The 18284-nt window shown below is 37.4% G+C and overlaps 1 protein-coding gene across 3 annotated transcripts in view; it reads right to left on the reverse strand.

The window, feature by feature from the left end:
* bcar3 (BCAR3 adaptor protein, NSP family member) overlaps positions 1–18284 on the reverse strand; it is a 79026-nt gene that overhangs the window by 43571 nt on the left and 17171 nt on the right. For 2 of the 3 annotated variants that reach the window (XM_083555501.1, XM_083555502.1), the window contains one exon: positions 14540–14654. In XM_083555501.1, coding sequence (XP_083411627.1) covers positions 14540–14654 — 115 coding nt within the window. Of the gene's footprint in view, positions 1–1958; positions 2225–14539; positions 14655–18284 lie in introns of those variants that run through there. The other variant, XM_083555503.1, reaches the window with a different exon arrangement.

Genomic DNA, 18284 nt, shown 5'->3' on the forward strand with positions numbered 1-18284 from the left:
ATGCAAAAAGGGGTCAGAAAGATGTTATACTTGTAAGACTATAAATGTGCTAGAAGGTACATTTGAAACAATGTAATGAAAAGTCTTGTGTCAAGTCAAGAAACTTTTATTGTCATTTCAACAATATATAGCTGATGCAGCACAGTGAAATGAGACAAGGTTTCTCCAGAACACTGGTGCTACATAAAACACTGGTGCTACATAAAACCTATATATACAACAGCTACATCACACAACATAAAACTACAAAACAGAACACAGAGCAAGGAATAAAGTTGTCCTTGCTACATAAAGTGCATCATGTGCAACTGAGTGCAAACAGTGCAAAACAAAAGACAATACAGGAGTGTGTGGTTGTTCACAATGCTGCTGGCTTTGCAGATGCAGTGTGTGTTGTAAATGTGTACGATAGAGTGGAGTGGACCTAGCCATTTCCAAAGCCAGTGATACACTGGCACAAGAGACAAAGACAAAGACATTACTAAAAAAATAAATAAAAATTGTCATCATGATAAAATTGTCATCATGATAAGCATCACCATAGAGATTTCCATATATATCACTTCAGGCACAGTCATAGTTTTCACTATGGACATCACTTTAGACATTTTTTATAGATATTAACACACACACACACACACACACACACACACACACACACACACACACACACACACACACACACACACACACATATATATATATATATATATATATATATATATATATATATATATATATATTTATATGCATCACCATAGACATTGCCATGGATAATAACATAGGAATTCAATCTAAAGATCCTAAATTGCACGAGTGCTGTAAATCAACAGTAGACAGAATCTGAATGTTCTAAGTGTCCAGTGCAGCCCAATGCTCTTATTCACACACACAATTCACCATATGGGCAGCAATACATCAATATGCTTCTCCTATCCCAGTCATGACACTTTCTCCTTTCAGCTTTTCTTGCCTATAATAAGCCACAAGTGCAGATGGCCATAAATCACAGCTCCTTGTCTTCAAGTCCTTGTAGTTTGCTTCTCTCGAGTCTCTGTCCACTTACTCTTATTAGTTAAGGAAGTGCAAAAATACAAGCAGAGCTGTGAACACATCGCACTTCCTCTGCTAAATGTAGTCAAGATCACATGTGACATGCCTGTTTGTTCATCCCTACATAACCCTGTATCCACAGCAAACTAATTAACAAATGCTAGGACTGGCTTTCATAAAAACAAAATGCAAGCAGACCCCCCAGCATAATTCCAAAGTCCTCAACAGCAAGTTTTGACAAGTTACTGCCGACTGCAAACATTGCATTGTGTTTGGAGTCTTTAACACTAAATGACACCGAAAATACATGTCATGAATCCTTGCTTTTGTTTAGAAGTGTTTAGCAGGGTTTTGTGAGAGGACATGGGTAACTCTAAGCCCCCCTGCCCCCAATCCCCCCCCCCCTTTTTTATTTTTTTTTGCTGCTGAAATGATGCATCCCACAGTGTCTCAAACAGGGCATGAGCAAAGACAAGAGATGGGAAACATATCTGTCACAAAGTTATTAAAACTCACAGTGGTGTCTGCCAGTCTGGTCGTCTGGAGTGCATGCACATGCACACACACATACACACATACACACACACACACACACACACACACACACACACACACACACACACACACACACACACTGAACCTGCAGCCACTGCCTCTAGGACATTCATAAATCCAGGCAAAGACACAAACTAGGCATTACAACACAACAACAGTCAGAAACTGGATTCATGTTTTATGCCTGCTTATCTGTCCACCATTAAACTGCATGTAATTAAATGCAAAATGATCTGGATTAAATTATTTGACATTTGTAATCAATTATATGATTTAAATATTAAATTCCCTTGTATTTAAAATACAACTGAAACATCCAAATCATTTAATTAAAAAACTTAGATTCTTACCTGTCTAAACGTTAACTGGAATATCCGGGTAAACAGACAGATGTGTATTTTTTCCCTCCGTCACAGCTCCATAGCATACATTATAAACTACTGCAAAACTTCCAATGACAAGACTAATGAACAGACCAAACAGCTTTCACCTTTCCTACAAACACTCCTGCTCTGCTGCCAGTGGCCTCACGCTATGAGCTGTGCCAATGATTTTCTCTTTAGGTGTCTTACAATCTCTCTCTCCCTCTCTCTCACTCTCTGTGTTCCCCCTCAGGGGAGTGATTTCGGATTTCCCAGACACACCCTCAACATTGGGCAGAACTTGAGGAGTCGTCTCTCTCTCCCGCCCAGTCAGCTTGGCCGGCCCCTGCCCCCCAGTCTGTCACTCAGTATGTGTGTTTGTGTATGTCGTCATGTCAGTGGCCTCAAACATAATCTTCAGTTGTGTGTAACTATGCATTTATTACAGCACAGCTTCTGTTTAACTATGATTAATAATTAGTTTCATTTCTACTGCTACCTATTGCAATCCAAAGTAAAGCCAAAGAGCCTGAATAACTGAATGTGGGCTAATAAAGCACAGAAGCAGTGGGGGGAGCAGATTGAGTTCTCTTGTTGTTTGTGGAAAGCACACTTTCCCCTCTTTTTGTCCTCAGATTCCTCCTCATTGTCTGTAGAATGATAACAAACAGAGCTACGATCTTCCCTTCCTGCCTGTAGTGGTCTTGAATGAGAAAAGAAAACAGAAGGAGGAGGAGAGCAGATGCAGGTACTTTGCTTTTCTGCCCCTTCTTGTGAGGTTCCAGAAGACAGAGGCAGAAGTTTGTTATTTTTATTATTCAATTAATGCTCTTCAGTTATTCCATATTTAAGTTAATTTTGTTCTAACCACTCTCTTACACTGTCAATCTAAACAACAATATAAATCACATATCATGAACATCTTTTTAATACTGTAATATATATTATGTCAACATCTCTAAAGTTTGAGTTCAAATCACATCATTGCTAAGTTATCACTGATGGGCCTTTGCTTAATTGTGTAAAACAACATAACTGTAAGTTGCTCTGGATGAGAATGTTTGCTAAATACTTGCTTGAAACTACTATGCCATGAAGAAAACATTTTTAATATAGTGGGATAAAGACTTGATATTTGACAAAGTGGAGCAATCTATTGAGCCATCTATACAAAACATTATATATTATATCTCCTTAACAAACATTTATTGGGGTAAAATATGTTATACTGTATGTATTTGTTTGGTGGATATAAACCAAATATTCTTTCCTTTTGGATGGATGGGTGCGCTAATACTATCACTTTCTCCACTAATACATCATAATCAATCCCATTATCACTGTATTCACTGTTCATGCATTCAGACATAACCCCATGACCCTGATCCTGCTCCCCTTCCTTTCTCTCCACCTCCCACATACCAAACTGTTTTGGGATCCACAAATGTTCAGAATCTCTGATATATTTATTTACAGAGTCGTGTTTTTACTCACATTCATATTCATGTTGAGTTTAAATATTGCTGAATTACAGTATATATAGTTATAGATTATATCAATACAATTATTTGGTCACTGGTCATTTGAATGCATGGATTTATTGGAATACTTCATTAAAGAAAAAGTTTTAAGAATACAAAGTTTTATGGCTGCAATAGCCATCCTACTCTACATATTTATGTAATTTATTTTACAGTTAGATGGGTCCCAGTCTGTGAAAACTTAGAACCCCTACCTAAGCTGTAACAGTAGATATATTCTCAATATACTCATTACTATATGTAGCATTTGTCAGACAATATCAGACTGAAAACATCTGGATAAAGATGAATCTCCTTATGTTACCGCCTTGACTCCATAAAGTCCCATATCTCATTTTGATCAGTCAGGTGGAGACACCTTCAAGAAAGATTTGTAGCAGAGCAATGATAATATCAAACTACTCCTGTGATAGCATGCATTTAAAACAAAAGTTCACATTTCTTTCACAACTCCTAAAATAAAGGATGAATGTTATGAAGAGGTGAGTTAAGGTGATGAGTCAGCGGCTGCAGCTGCTAGTCTGTTGCACCCTGATGTGACCATACCTGTCAGGGACAGGTTACAGGTATTCATTTCTCTCCCCTTCTATGCTTTAATCTGATAAATTGTATCTCCTTAGGAACCTGAACCCTGAACCAAAGTGCTTGGACAGTCCACCTGCAAGCCCTCTAGCTATTTATTCCAAAATCGTGGGTGGGCAGTGGGGTACAGCAGACAGTGTCCTTACTTCACTGTCCTTACTTCATTCTAACCTCAGTGGTATTACTATATAAAGGAATTTATGCCACATTTAAAATAAAGAGAGTTACATGCAATGAAATTGCTTTACACTGTTTGATGTCATGAATACCTGCCTTAAATAGCTGTCTCCTTGCTTAACCAATTAAGTGAAAAGCGATGAATAAGGAACAATTTCCTTAAGGTGTGTGTTTTTTAATAAAAAAAAAAAAAGAATGGTGTGATGATAAATGTTGTTACCATCCCACTGTTGATTATTATTGAATGTAATCATTAATAATTTTATATATATATATATATAAATAATTTCTTTGTTATTTTATAGTTTATTTAGTATTAGGGACTGATTATGTAGAATATCTGTCATAGAAGTCCCTGTTAATGAGCTGTTACTAAATAAAAAATAATGTATAAACTTGTTATGTACACTGCAGCTGAAATAGAAAAAAAAAAATTTTTATTATTAAAAAGAAATCAACACATTCTCAACAAATACATTAAAGAATTCAACAGCATTAAAGGAACATAAATGATGTAATTGTCAAGTAGCTCATTGGATTTCACTAAATACTGCATACTAATAACACTTCAGTCTAACATGAACACTGCAGCACTGTGCCACAATGACATACACTCAATGTCAGATAAGTAATTACCCCGAAATGATAATGGGGTAATAAGTAATGGTTTAGTAGACAGTTCAAAGACTTACATTAAAAGAATTGCAGATCAATTTGGAATGTTTTAGGACACTAAATTGACTAAACTTTTTTCTAGTTATGCATTGAACTCCAAAAGCAAACCTTAAAGAGTCTAACATGTATACATATATGACTCACTTTCTGTAATTATAGTATATTTAAGCATTTCACGCAGACCACACCTCTGGAATCTCCCTGTCACTAATTAACGCTGAGTCACTAATTCGAATCTGTTATCTGCTTTGGATTACTCATTTCTGTTGCCAAAGCTTAACAGTGTCAATCAGGCAGAACAAGTATAAGAGGAAGTCTGTTTCTACTTCCTGTGATGCCTCTCACCAGCTCCTTCTGCGTGTTTTCCTTTCAGGGAGGAAACTCATGGTTTGTGCGCCGCCCAAGGCTAAAGGAAAGAGCAATTTTTTCGGGTTCACATAATGTAAACTGTACGGCTATTTTTGTGAAATGCCACATTTCACAATTTTAAATCATTGGCGTGACAGATATTATTTTCAGCTCAAAATAATTCCTATTTCCTGATAAAACACTGTATTTTAATCAAACTTTAAAGATATCATTACTGCCGGCATTAACATTTTTAATGTAATGTTTATTATTATTATTTAGTATATAATTTATTATAATTTTTTTTCATTTAATCTATCTACATAAAAAAAAAAAAAAAAGAATATGCCCTCTTTTAAGTTAAAAACTGAAGCAGTTACTTCAACTTTGCTTCTCATGGTGATACAGTGTGGAATAAGTTCTTTATGGCAAGTGTTTTTCACCAGGAAGAAATGACAGCTCACATGTCTAACATAACTGAACATCATCCTCCCTCTCACATTACAACAGTGCTGTCAGCAGGTTTAGGTCTAGTGGTCTAGCTACTATCCACACATGGTGTTCATGGTGATGGACAGAAAAGCCAGGAGCAAAGTAATACATTTAACAGTGCTCACTTTTAGAGCAGATACATAGACAGAGTGGGACAAGCTGACCCTATATGGTCAGAGGCCATGCTGATCCAGAAACAGGATAACTATGACCTATGCTGCTCAATGAACAGTTGAAAAGATTGATGTCAGTGTCAGCACGAGTGAAATCAGTCGGCATGCTGAGTATCCAAGTCTACATATGTGACCTTGGTTACTTTACGACTGTTATCTATGTTTTCCAAAGACTAATATCCTACATACAGAAGTGACATTTCTCAAATAAACACGAGTGTCTGCTGAAGGTAGCTGCAGTGGCCTTTATGATAAAATGTAAAACTAACAGCTGAGATAAATGTTCTGAATATGCTAAATAAATTACTGTGATATTTGTGCTGATATCTGATATGAAAAACAAACTAATGCATTCTGGTTAAATGCCAGATAGTAGTAAAAGTTATCATCAGCCTTTTATTGATTCATTTTCAACAGCCACTTTATCATAATCAGGAGGAGGGGGATTTAGAGCCAATCCTGGGAAACTGGAAAATTCACCATGTGTGAAACACCAATCCTTCATAGGGCACCATGTACACACATTCTCACACATTCACACCTAATATAATTTTACCCTAAAGAAATCAAATAGTTTTGGATATTGGGAGGAAACCCAAGAACTCAGAATTAACCCACATGAACATGAAAGGAATATGAACAGAAAGCCCACAGCTCATGATCAAACAGCTCATCATTCTTGAGCTGAGGGTGGGCGGTGCCACACAGAACCATCATGCCCTAATAATGCTATGGTTATAAAACTAATTTGTTTATGCTTTTGATTATTTATCAACTCAACTAACTATGCAAAATCTTTGGCTGAAATGTTTCCTTTAAATGTGCTATATAAGTAATTAAACACACTACTGGCAAATATTTGCTGTTTCATCACCGTCTATGGTGTTTTTTGTGTAATTGATATATATAGCTAAATTCAAGGTAAAGAGTCTCCTCTAAACTGTCAAAAATCAACTATACTTTTTTGTACAGAAATGATTTTCATAGTATTTAAATTAATAAATGTTAGCATTTATGATTTATTGTACATATTTATGTACTTTGGATCAACCCTGATATAAAGACGGCTGCAGCAGAACAATGTCAGCGGTGTGTGGAAAGGGCTCAAAACCATCACTGGTCATAAGGAGCCCAGCTCTCAGGCTGGGGGTGACCAGAAGTGGGTGAATGATCTGAATCTATTCTTTAACAGATTTGATCAGCTATCCTTCATTGCCCCCACCCAATCTCCCCATGCTGCAACCCCTTGACCAACCTGGCATTGGAGTGGAAGATGCTAACATCCTCCACCTAAATCTGGCTTTATTGCACCTGAAAAAGTTTGGGAGCACAGTTAGAGTCATGTTTTTTGACTTCTCTAGTGTTTTAACACCATCCAACCTGCGATCCTGAGGGATCAGATGGTGTACATGGGAGTGGACCATCATCTGTCTAAATAGATATTGGATTACCTCACAGACCCCCCACAGTATGTGAAGACTTGTGACTGTGAGTCTGACATGGTTGTTTGCTACACTGGAGAAACGCAGGGAACGGTTCTGGCCCCGTTTCTTTTCACCATCTAAACTGCAGACTTCATGTTCAGCTCAGCAACCTGTCACCTGCAGAAGTTCTCTGATGACTCGTCGGTCTGATCACGGATGATGATGACAGAACTTTGTGGACTGCCTCCAGATAAATGCGGGAAAGACAAAAGAACTAGTGGTGGATTTCCGTTGACACAAACAAACTTCATTATCACCAGAGAACATTCAGGAAAAGTGTGAGAGTGGACTCTTACAAATACCTGGGTGTTCATCTGAACAGCATACTGGACAGGACAGATGATACTGAGGCCATTTATAAGAAAGGACAGAGCATAAGAAATAGACTAAGGTCTTTTGGATTGCAGGGAGAGCTACTGAAGACCTTTTTTGACTCTGTGGTGGCCTCAGCCATCATCTATAGTGTGGTATGCTGGTGCAGCAGCATCTCTACTGCAGACAGAAGGAGACTGGACAAGCTGATCAGGAAGGCCAGCTCAGTCCTAGGGATTCCCCTGGACACTGTACAGGAGGCGGGAGAAAGGAGGATGGTAACCAAACTATCATCATCACTGGAGAACGACTCTCACCTCCTGTATGATACAGTTTCATCCTTGAGCAGCTCCTTCAGTGACAGACTGTTACACCCTAAGTGTCTAAAGGAGCGATACTTCCTGCTGCTATTAGACTTTACAATCAGAGCTGCTCCCAGTGAACCAGTCACCAAAATATACACTAGTTTTATGTTTCTAACTGTGCAATAATAACAACAACAACGATTTTTATACAATAAATGTGCAATAACAATAATTGAAAAGCTGTGCAATATGTTTGATAGTGCAACTACCTATTGGTGGTCTCTTTTTTTTCTTTTGTATTTATACATTGTGTTGTATATACTGTATTATGTTTCCACTTTTTTTCTTTTTATATATTTGCACATTTCTTTTTCTTTGCTTCTATAAAAGAATAATTTCCCGACTGTGGGACGAAAAAAAGGTACATCTTATCCTGTCTTATCTTACATTACATTATATAGTACATCCTAATATGCTATCATGTAATGTATGTAAAATGTGCTTACAACATTTCAATGTGATTAAAAAACCCTAGAGCCATTTTTAGCAGTATGTTCATGCTATGAAGTGACAGAGAACACTTTTAACCTCATAACCAGCATGAGAACAGAGAGAAGAATAGCCTTTATTTGTCACATATACATTAGAGCAGAGTGAAAATTGTTCTTTGCATATCCGAGCTTGCTCAGAGGCTGGGGTCAAAGCGCAGGGTCAGCCATGACACAGCACACCTGGAGCATAGAGGGTTAAGGGCCTTGCTCAAGGGCAGCTAGTTGGCGTTACCAGGGCTTGAACCCCCAACCTTCCAATAAGTAACCCAGGGCCTTAACCACTAAGCCACCACTCACCTCTGAAAGAGCACTTTAGTTTGACTAATCTTTGTTTAACATTATTGAACAAATGAATAAATGATCAATAACTAAACTAAACATGTAGATATACACAATGAAATTATGAGAACTAAATTACTTACATTTATCTCATTTTTACAACTGAGCAATTGAAGGTTAAGGGCATTGCTCAAAGACCCAGCAGTGATATTTTGGTTAGTGCTGGGATTTTCCAATCATTTAATACACAAGTAGGATACAATACAATGCAACACTAAAGCAGCTGAGTATAAACAGCAATTCTCTGAGGGTCCACTCATTAGTATAGTAGCTTGGCAGCCAAGCAACCAATGATTTAGTCTGCTAAATTAAACACTGCATCCATTTCTTTACTTTGAAAATGTTTTTTTTCACCTGGTAGTCCACTTGTCTAGGTCAGAAATTCTTCTGCATAAGACAGGCAATGTACAAAAATTGCCACTTTAGCTTACAAATCTGCAATCTGTTAAAACAAATAGCAGGGTAGGTGCCATACCATGTGTCTCTTTAGGGGGTCTATATTATTTAGTCCATGCAAGTAACAATTATAGTCATGTGCCACATATTGAAAACCAAGCCAGATTACTTAACTGGGCTCTTTTTAAATAACCTTTAGGTTTCTTAAATTTTTTTTGTATTTGCTATACAGTCTCATACATATAACACTGAAACAAAGATGTTGCAATTTAAGAGCAAGTCTGTGCTGTAAACTAATTTGTACTTCCTTATACATGCCTCTGGGTGTTTGCAGACTGAATTTAAAATTGAAAACCACCGTGAAAAAACAAAACAATGGCTGATATAAAAATTTTGCAGTAGTTAGCCTTGAATGAAGAAAAGCCACAACAGTGCCATTATCATTTGTTTTGGGAGGAAGCCGCCTCAGAGACCATGCTGACCTCTGATTGTCCATCCAAAGACACCTGGGAAGCTACAGGAGCTGTTTGTTCTATGCAACTCCCGAGAAACTTTTGTATGGAAAGCGTTAGCATTTCTCACAGGATGTGAGACTAGGTGGAGCAGCATTCAGGATGAACCATTAAAGGTGTTGAAGCTAGTTTGGGCAGACCTCCTGTTGACTTCTCATACAGCTAAAAACTGTTGTCAAAAAAAAGTAGGAGTGGTCATCTTTATGTACTGAAAGAAATTCACTAAATTAAACAAAGTTTTAAAGAAAAATCAAAGTTCTGTATCTTTTAAATGTACAGATTACAGTATTAAAAATATATTAGGCCTACTTGTCTCCTAAACACATCTTAATGGTTTGAAAATGTGTGCTTTTTTATATGTACTTGTAAAACATATTTTTCTGCCTCAGCAATTCACTGACACTATTTGCTACTCATTAATATTCATAAAGTAAATAACCAGATGGGAGTGGTGGCTCCAGCGGTTAAGGCGCTGGGTTACCGATCGGAAGGTCGGGGGTTCAAGCCCCGGTATCGCCAAGCTGCCACTCTTGGGCCCTTGAGCAAGGCCCTTAACCCTCTATGCTCCAGGGGACCCTTACGAGAAAAATAAATCAAGGACCGTGACGTCGGAGCGACATGGGGCCGCTTTCCCGTAGGCTCACCACCTAAGGGGCCGGTGCTGAGAGGATTGGGCAGCAGTCGAAGGCGGGGGCCTTGACAGCCCGATCCCTGGACACGGAGAAGTGTCTGGGGAATCTGCTTAGACTGCTGCCCCCGCGACCCGAATTACGCATAAGCGGGAGAAGATGAAATGAAATGAAATAACCAAATGCTCAATATTCATAACCTTGCCTTTTCAACAAAAGTAACTTTTATGAAACCAGACTTCTGTAATCTGTTGCTATTTTAAAGCTAAGCATGCTGATTTGTCATGAGGTATTTGTCATGAGCCCATGAAATAATTACCAGCAAATGCTTGCAGTCAGACTCACATGGGTGTGTTTGGTCTGTCTAATAGAGATGAAAGTAAATGTTTTTTGTAATCAAGTGAAGAATTTTATTTGCCACTTTAAAGCATCTTATTTCTCCAGACTTAGAATTTATTCTAAGTTTCCATCATTTCTCATACTAACAATAAGCCTTCTCTTTTCATAATACAAGCTATAGAGTGTATTGTTCCAATTTGTATAGCAGTTTACTAATTAGTAAGTTGAAATCATAGCAAATAACTTTAAAGAGTAGAATGATCAGGTACTTTGAATGATAGTATGCACTTTGGAATATATGCTGTGTGACAACAGACAATTCAGTTTTAATTCAATAAGAAACAAACTACATTAGATTTTACATTTTCCCAAATGTGCCTCCAAATTCTATTAGTTTTAAAATAATAAAACTAATTAACAATACCCCACCATAACAAGATATTGTAAATAATGGAAGGAAAAAAATGAGAGATTCAATCAGTGCTGCTTCTATTTGAAATCAGAGATTGCTGATCCAAATCAAACCATAACAAGTGTATGTGTAAATGCAGCAAGAGCTGCTATAGCAAAAGTGTAGAGATTTATTGCAGGCAAACAAGCTTGAGCCTGTCTGTGCACTCTGACTTTGAGAGTGTGTGTGTGTGTGTGTGTGTGTGTGTGTGTGTGTGTGTGTGTGTGTGTGTGTGTGTGTGTGTGTGTGTGTGTGTGTGTGTAAGAATTAATTACACACAGAGAACATTAGCCCTAAGGCTGCAGTAACTGTGAGGTTTGTGGTTAAGGGGAGAGGAGTTTAAACACTACAAACGTGTGCCTGCTCCTCCTTTATGCCCCTAACAGCTATTTTGTTTGTGTGTGTGTGTATGTATGTGTGTTCATGCGCCATACACACACTGTAACAAGCCCCTGCATGACATTTTTTTTGTTTTGACAGTAAACTTATCAGTGTAGTGTTACTGTGTATTCCCCGGGCACTGATTCCGGCTCAGCTTCTGTCTGATCTTAATTCGAGCATGCTGCATAATTTCACACTTGTTTCTCTTTCATGCTGCTCTGTCCTGAAATCCTAGCATAATACCTAATTACACTTTTCTCTGATGAAGACCTCCAAGCAAGCTGAGCTGGCTTCAAGAGAAAATGCAGACCATCACACACACACACACACACACACACACACACACACACACACACACACACACACACACACACACACACACACACACACACACACACTATACATCCTCTTTGTGCTCCCCTGGTTAGTTTTCCTAACTAAACCTTGTTGATACATCCACATTTCCTTTATCCCCTAAGTGAAATGGTGTCTGTTAGTAGGATAAGGCCTAATGTCTTATCCCAAACCACACAGACATACTGTCTCTCCTCTTCAAGCAAAATTAATGCAACCACTACATCCTAAAAGTCACAGGCTGTACAATAAAAACAAACGAAGATAGAGATTGTAGAAATGACAAAAACAGAGAGAGCCGTCAGTGTCATATCCCAACTGGCAAAGATATGATAACTCCTGGATTTGTTTAGTCAGCCTGTGATATTTGGAATGAAGCTTGTTTGGGTGGGAAAAGAGCAGAGCTGTGCGTGTGTCTTCTCTTGTGTGCTTCTCTTGTGACAGTGGATAAAACTTATCTGGAAAGAGGAAGGTAGTTTATAATAGTTGTTTTTCCCTACAAACACTGAAACAAGGTCATGTAGAAGTATATCATGTGACACATACAGTAGTCATATGACTGTGCTCAGAGTGGCTCATAGACTTCTAATAGTACACATTTCCACATAAGGCACTAAATAGCTATAGATGTACTCTGACTGTGAATAATTCATATCTCTTCCACTGAAACTTTTTCCAAAATAAAAATTAGAACAAAGGTTGTATGCAATAGGTTGTTTGCATTTACAAGTAGAACTCATCCATTTCTTTTTTCCTTCCCTGACCCTTCCCTAACCTGCCAATTCCTGCCCTCCTGCCAGCTCACCACTCTTATATAGATATGAGCTGGAGAGGGTGAAGGCTAACACATGCTTCCTCTGAGACAAGTGATGCCGACCAACTGCATCTTTTCAAACTGCTGCTTAAGACACATCACAAGGCAGCATAACACAAAAAGAAACGCCCTATCCACCCTCTTTTTACATACATGAGATCACAGATGTTCACAATTGGCTAGTACCACTCTGACTGATAAGGGTGAAAAAGTATGCAATCTCTCCAACCCAGAGAGTAGGGCATTCTCTGGAGAAAAGGGTGAACTTTATTGATGCATTGTTTATAAACCCTACATAGAGCAAGAATTTAAAAAAGTCTAGAAACATTTTAAGACCTTATTTTAATGTAGGAGATTCTTCACAGACAAGAACTACTACAGCATGATCATACTAACCATTACTGATTGTTTGTATATTATATTTCAGGGCAGTTAAAATTAATGCATTAATGCAAATTAATTTTAATGCCATTAATTTTAATTGCTATACCTTCTAAAGTGACAATACTATAGAAATTAAACTTGTATATATTTTAGTTAATGATATTTTAGAGTAGTCAATGTGAAATTGGTACAGATTTCTTCTCCTCTGAAAATAACTCAATATACAGCCATTATTGTCAAAATAGCTTGCAACAAAAGTGAGTACACCTTAAGTGAACATATAAAAACTTTGCCCAAAGTGTGAATATGTTGTGTGAGCAACATTGTTATCTAACACTGCTTTAGTCCTCCTGGGCAATCACCAGAGCTGCACAAGTTGTTGCTGGGTCCTCTTCCATTCCTCCATAATGACATGAGCTGCTGGATGTTAGACACATGTTGCTTATCTATCTTCCACTTGAGGATGCCCCACAGGTGCTCAATAGGGTTCAGGTCTGGAGACATAATTGGCCACTCCATCACCTTCACCTTCAGCAAGGCAGATATCATCTTTGTGGTGTGTTTGGGGTCGTTTTCATGTTGGAAAACTGCTGTTCGGCCCAGTTTCTAAAGGCAAGGCATCATGTTCTGCTTCAGAATGTCAAAGTAATTGCGTAGTCCATGTTTCCCCTCAATGAACTGCAGCTCCCCACTACCAGCAGCACTCATGCAGCCCCAGACCATGATGCTACCACCACAATGCTTGACTGTAGGCAAGACACAATTTTCTTGGTACTTCTCACCAGGATGTCGTCACACATGCTGGACACTATATTTTAGCCAAACAAGTTTATCTTAGTCTTATAATCTTATAATAAAATATTTTATTACATTTAAATTATTTTACTTATACAACTGAGCAGATGAGGCTTCAGGGCCTTGCTCAAATTCCTTGCTGGAATTTTAACTTACTCACCTTCTAAGCAGAAGTCCAACGTCTTAAGCACTGAGCTACCACTTACGATTAAGGGGGTTCTGGAACACTTCCTAAAACAGTTCCTTATGTTAAACATGCCTTCTAAAAAAGTACTAAATCAGTGTGTTTTTGGCAATAGCTTTGTTTGTACAAATGTGTCAATTTCTGCTGAATATTCACAACCATTGGCCAGTTTGTGTTATTTCATGTTGTACATTAGTGTCTTGGTTTCCTCTTTTAAATAAACTATATTTACATTTCAATTAGGTTTGTCCATTTTGTGAAAAAATTAACAGTAACTGCAGTGGAAACACACACAGCCTTACCTTCCTAGGCATGGAGGGAGAAAAGTGTTGGCATGATGGTGACACTGACCTCTTTTGGTCTCTCTCTCCTGCAAAACCTGGATGCTTGATAGAATGTGGATGCGATGGAGATGACTGTGAACACCCAACTGCAACAAGTCCAATTCTGTCAAATGCAACAGGTCCTACAGGAAATAGATGGATGGTTTTAGGGGTTATTGCAGTCTGCCTGGCACCATGCACACTTACACCTGATCACTGTTATTGACACTGCTAAATAAGTGAACTAAGCCAGTAGTCTGTAATTACATCTGTGTCCTGCCTGTCTGACTTTGTTTGAGTTCCAATAATAGTGAATTCTTGCTGAGATGCAGGAAAAAGGTGTTGCTTTGTTTATGAAATGCTCCAGCAAGACAAAACAAGAAGAGGTTAGCTATTTTCTGCAGCTCAGCATTTGCAGAGTATTACAGATGTTTTGATGTTAAGGAATTCACACTCTATACTCAAAGAAATGTAACTGCAAACTCTTTCAATAAAAACCACACTCTTGTTTAAATTATAAACTTTTGAATTGGACAAACTTATAAGTATAAAGTCTGATTAATATGGTTGATTTCTACATCATATTATTACATGTGAAAATACTTGTGCTTGTTCCCACGCTATGTTTGTATACTTTGTGATTGCAAAAATGCAGTGAGCTGTAGGAGCAGTTGGTCTTATGCTGGAGAAACAGATTTATGCTGCATTAGCCTCATTGTGCATCTTATCTGACAAGCTCCATGAGTTCAATCACAGCCTAGCTGAATCTTTACTATCAACAACTATTCTCTGATTTTTTCCCCTCTTTCATCATGTTCTGTTTTTTCAGGCTTGTTTGGTTAGAAAAAGAAAGACAGAAGGAGCAGATAGTGTGCTATGCTGGTAAGGGTTCCTTGTGTATAAGCTTTCTTCCCAGATCACAGCCACTTTTAACAAGCGACGATTAAAACCAGCCTCAATCCAAATATGCAACTCAAACTGTTTCTGTCCAAATCAACTCTGATAAGAGACACTTCAAAAGCAGTGGACAATGAAATTATTAAGTATCTCTAATGCCTTTCAACTTACCGTATACAAATGTACATTCAAGCTGGGATGCTGGGTTGCAATATTTATATTCCACTTAAATGATACTAAAAGTTAATATTTGTAATCATAATTACATTTCCATGACAAAACTAGTTTTGTTGTGCCTTACATTTTTCAAAATATAGGCCATTAAACTATCTATAAATCCTGATGCTCTGTACTCCATACTCTGTTCATCAATAGCATGAACTTATATAAATTTTATGTCGCTCTATAAATGTAAATGCCATTATGAAATTTTCATTTACTTTTTACTTTTTATTATTGTGTATATCCAGGAAGTATCTTTTTTCTTTTTACTATTATTGAATATTGTTTAAACACTTTGCTTAAGTAAAATCCTGACACAATATCTTTTACCGGTAAATTAAATACACTATATGGACAAACATTTGTGAACACCTGACCATAAGATTGGATTGTGCTTATTGAATATCCTATTTCCCATGTGCTGTTACAATAGCCTCCACTATTGTGGGAAAACTTTTCACTAGATATTGGAGAGTGCTTGTGGAGATTTGTGGTTATTCAGTCACGGCTGTCAGTCAGGTACTGATGTAGGGTGAAGAGGCCTGGGTTGCAGTCAGTGTTCCAATTTATCCCAAAGATGTTCAGTAGGGTTGAGGTCAGCTCTCTATAACAGCCCAGTCAAGATCTTTCACTCCAACCCATGTAAACTATTTCTACATAAAGCTTGCTTTGTGCTCAAGGACACTGCCATGCTGAAATAGGTTTGGTTCTCCTAGTTTCAGTAAAACATCCACATCCAACAAAATCCTATACAATTGTGTGCCTCCAACTTTGTGGTAACAGTTTGGGAAGATCCACATATAGCTAGAAAAGTTATATAAAACAAAACTTTTGTCCGTAGTGTAACATTTATTTTCCCAATCCTGAAGGTACATGTGTCTGGGTACTGTATATGTGAGTTTGCTGCAAGTTGAGGTTTTCATGGTGAAGAAAAATTCTTAAAGCATTTTAAAATGTGGCCAGTTTGTTAACACCCAGTTACTGTTAAGCTAATTAGCAACAGCGAGGCACCATTTATTAATGCTGGATTTATCACAGGCCAAGTTACGACCTTGTCATTATCTGTCAATTATCTTTTTCAGATTTCATAACCTAAATTGGACATTTGTAATGCATTAGCACTGAGTTATCACTTTCACTTTGCTATCAAGAAACTGGTGGAATGTGTTTCCCACTGTCATTAATCTTACATGGGCTTCTCCCTTTTCTCTTAACAATCCAGTAGATGCTGCACTTGCTGAGCCTGGTTAAACTGGTCACACTATACAGTAATTTTCACTAGAAATATATAAGTTAAGGTAGCATTGCCATACAATTGCATACTCTATTATATCACCAGAAGCCTTTTTTTTAGTTCTTGGCTTACTGTGCTGTTTAACATATTTGTTATATTTACAGTGTTACAGTATATTTTGGCAGCACAAGCATACTAGTTAATTTATTTTTTGTAACTAATGCTACCTCTCAGCATGATGTAACTGACACTGACATTTAGCAAAAATAAATAACAAGTTAACGAATACATTACATTTGGTAATTATACCTAGTAGCAAAATGTGCTAGTTGAATACTGCTACTATACTCCATTTTCAAAGCCAGTAGGCAAGATTGTTAGCGCAAGCAGTACACATTCTTATTTATATCCAGGCAAAAATAGCATCTGCTTTTTTTTCTCTGCCTGTCTGCTTGCTGCAGTAATGGAGCAGTAATGGGCATTAGCTCTTTACGTCTTGCAGGGTCTGCCATGTGGTGCTGGAGATTTATTACAGAAGTGATAAGAAGTCCATAAATCATACATTTATCTAGACCTTAAAAAAAAAAAGCAGCATCAAATGTACAATATGTGATTTTTTATTTTTTTTTTTTTTTCTTACTGTGTTTGTGGAAATGCTGTGGTGAGGAGGTGAAGGCAGTGAAAGTTTATTCATACAGTTTACGGTAAAATAGTAAGGTGACAAAGTTTATTTCACAAAGGCATTGTGCACAAGCCACCTGGTCCTCAGTTTGACAAATGAAAAGAAGAGTCTATGTCTCATTTCAGTGCTCCCTGAAAGACGGAACATGACTTTCATAAACAAAACAGTGGTATTTGTCCAACATGATAAGTATAGGTAAAATACGGGTTGTATTGACTGGAGTAAGTGACTAAAGGCAGCACAGACAGCAGCTGACAGACATTACTGCTCTTGCTAAGAGCAGCCCTCTGACTCAGACACAGAGGAACCAAGAGTGCTGAGTGAGCCAATTTTTAAATGCTGCCTGGGGTTAAACAAACAAAGTATAAAAAAGTAAATAGTAAAAAAAGTATATCCTTATTTTTTTGCCCTTTTATATATAATCTAGGGATGCACCGAAATGAAAATTCTTGGCCCTAACCGAAAAAATGGAAAGCAAGGCCGAAAACCGAAACACCGAAAGAAATTATGCCAATTATTATTACCTATTACCATATTACATTTATGGCTATGACTGTGTACTAAACTTATTAAAATCAAACATTTCAATTGCATTAATTAATATTAAAGTTTCAAAGAATAAATCAATTACAAATTATATAAAGATTTATTTATAGCACAACAATGCACAGGATAAAATTAATTAAAATTCAAACTTAAATGTTTAACTTAAATGCACTCATGTGTACATTAAATAAT

Source organism: Silurus aristotelis (genome assembly GCF_946808225.1).
Source record: "Silurus aristotelis genome assembly, chromosome: 11".
NCBI classification, from domain to species: domain Eukaryota; kingdom Metazoa; phylum Chordata; class Actinopteri; order Siluriformes; family Siluridae; genus Silurus; species Silurus aristotelis.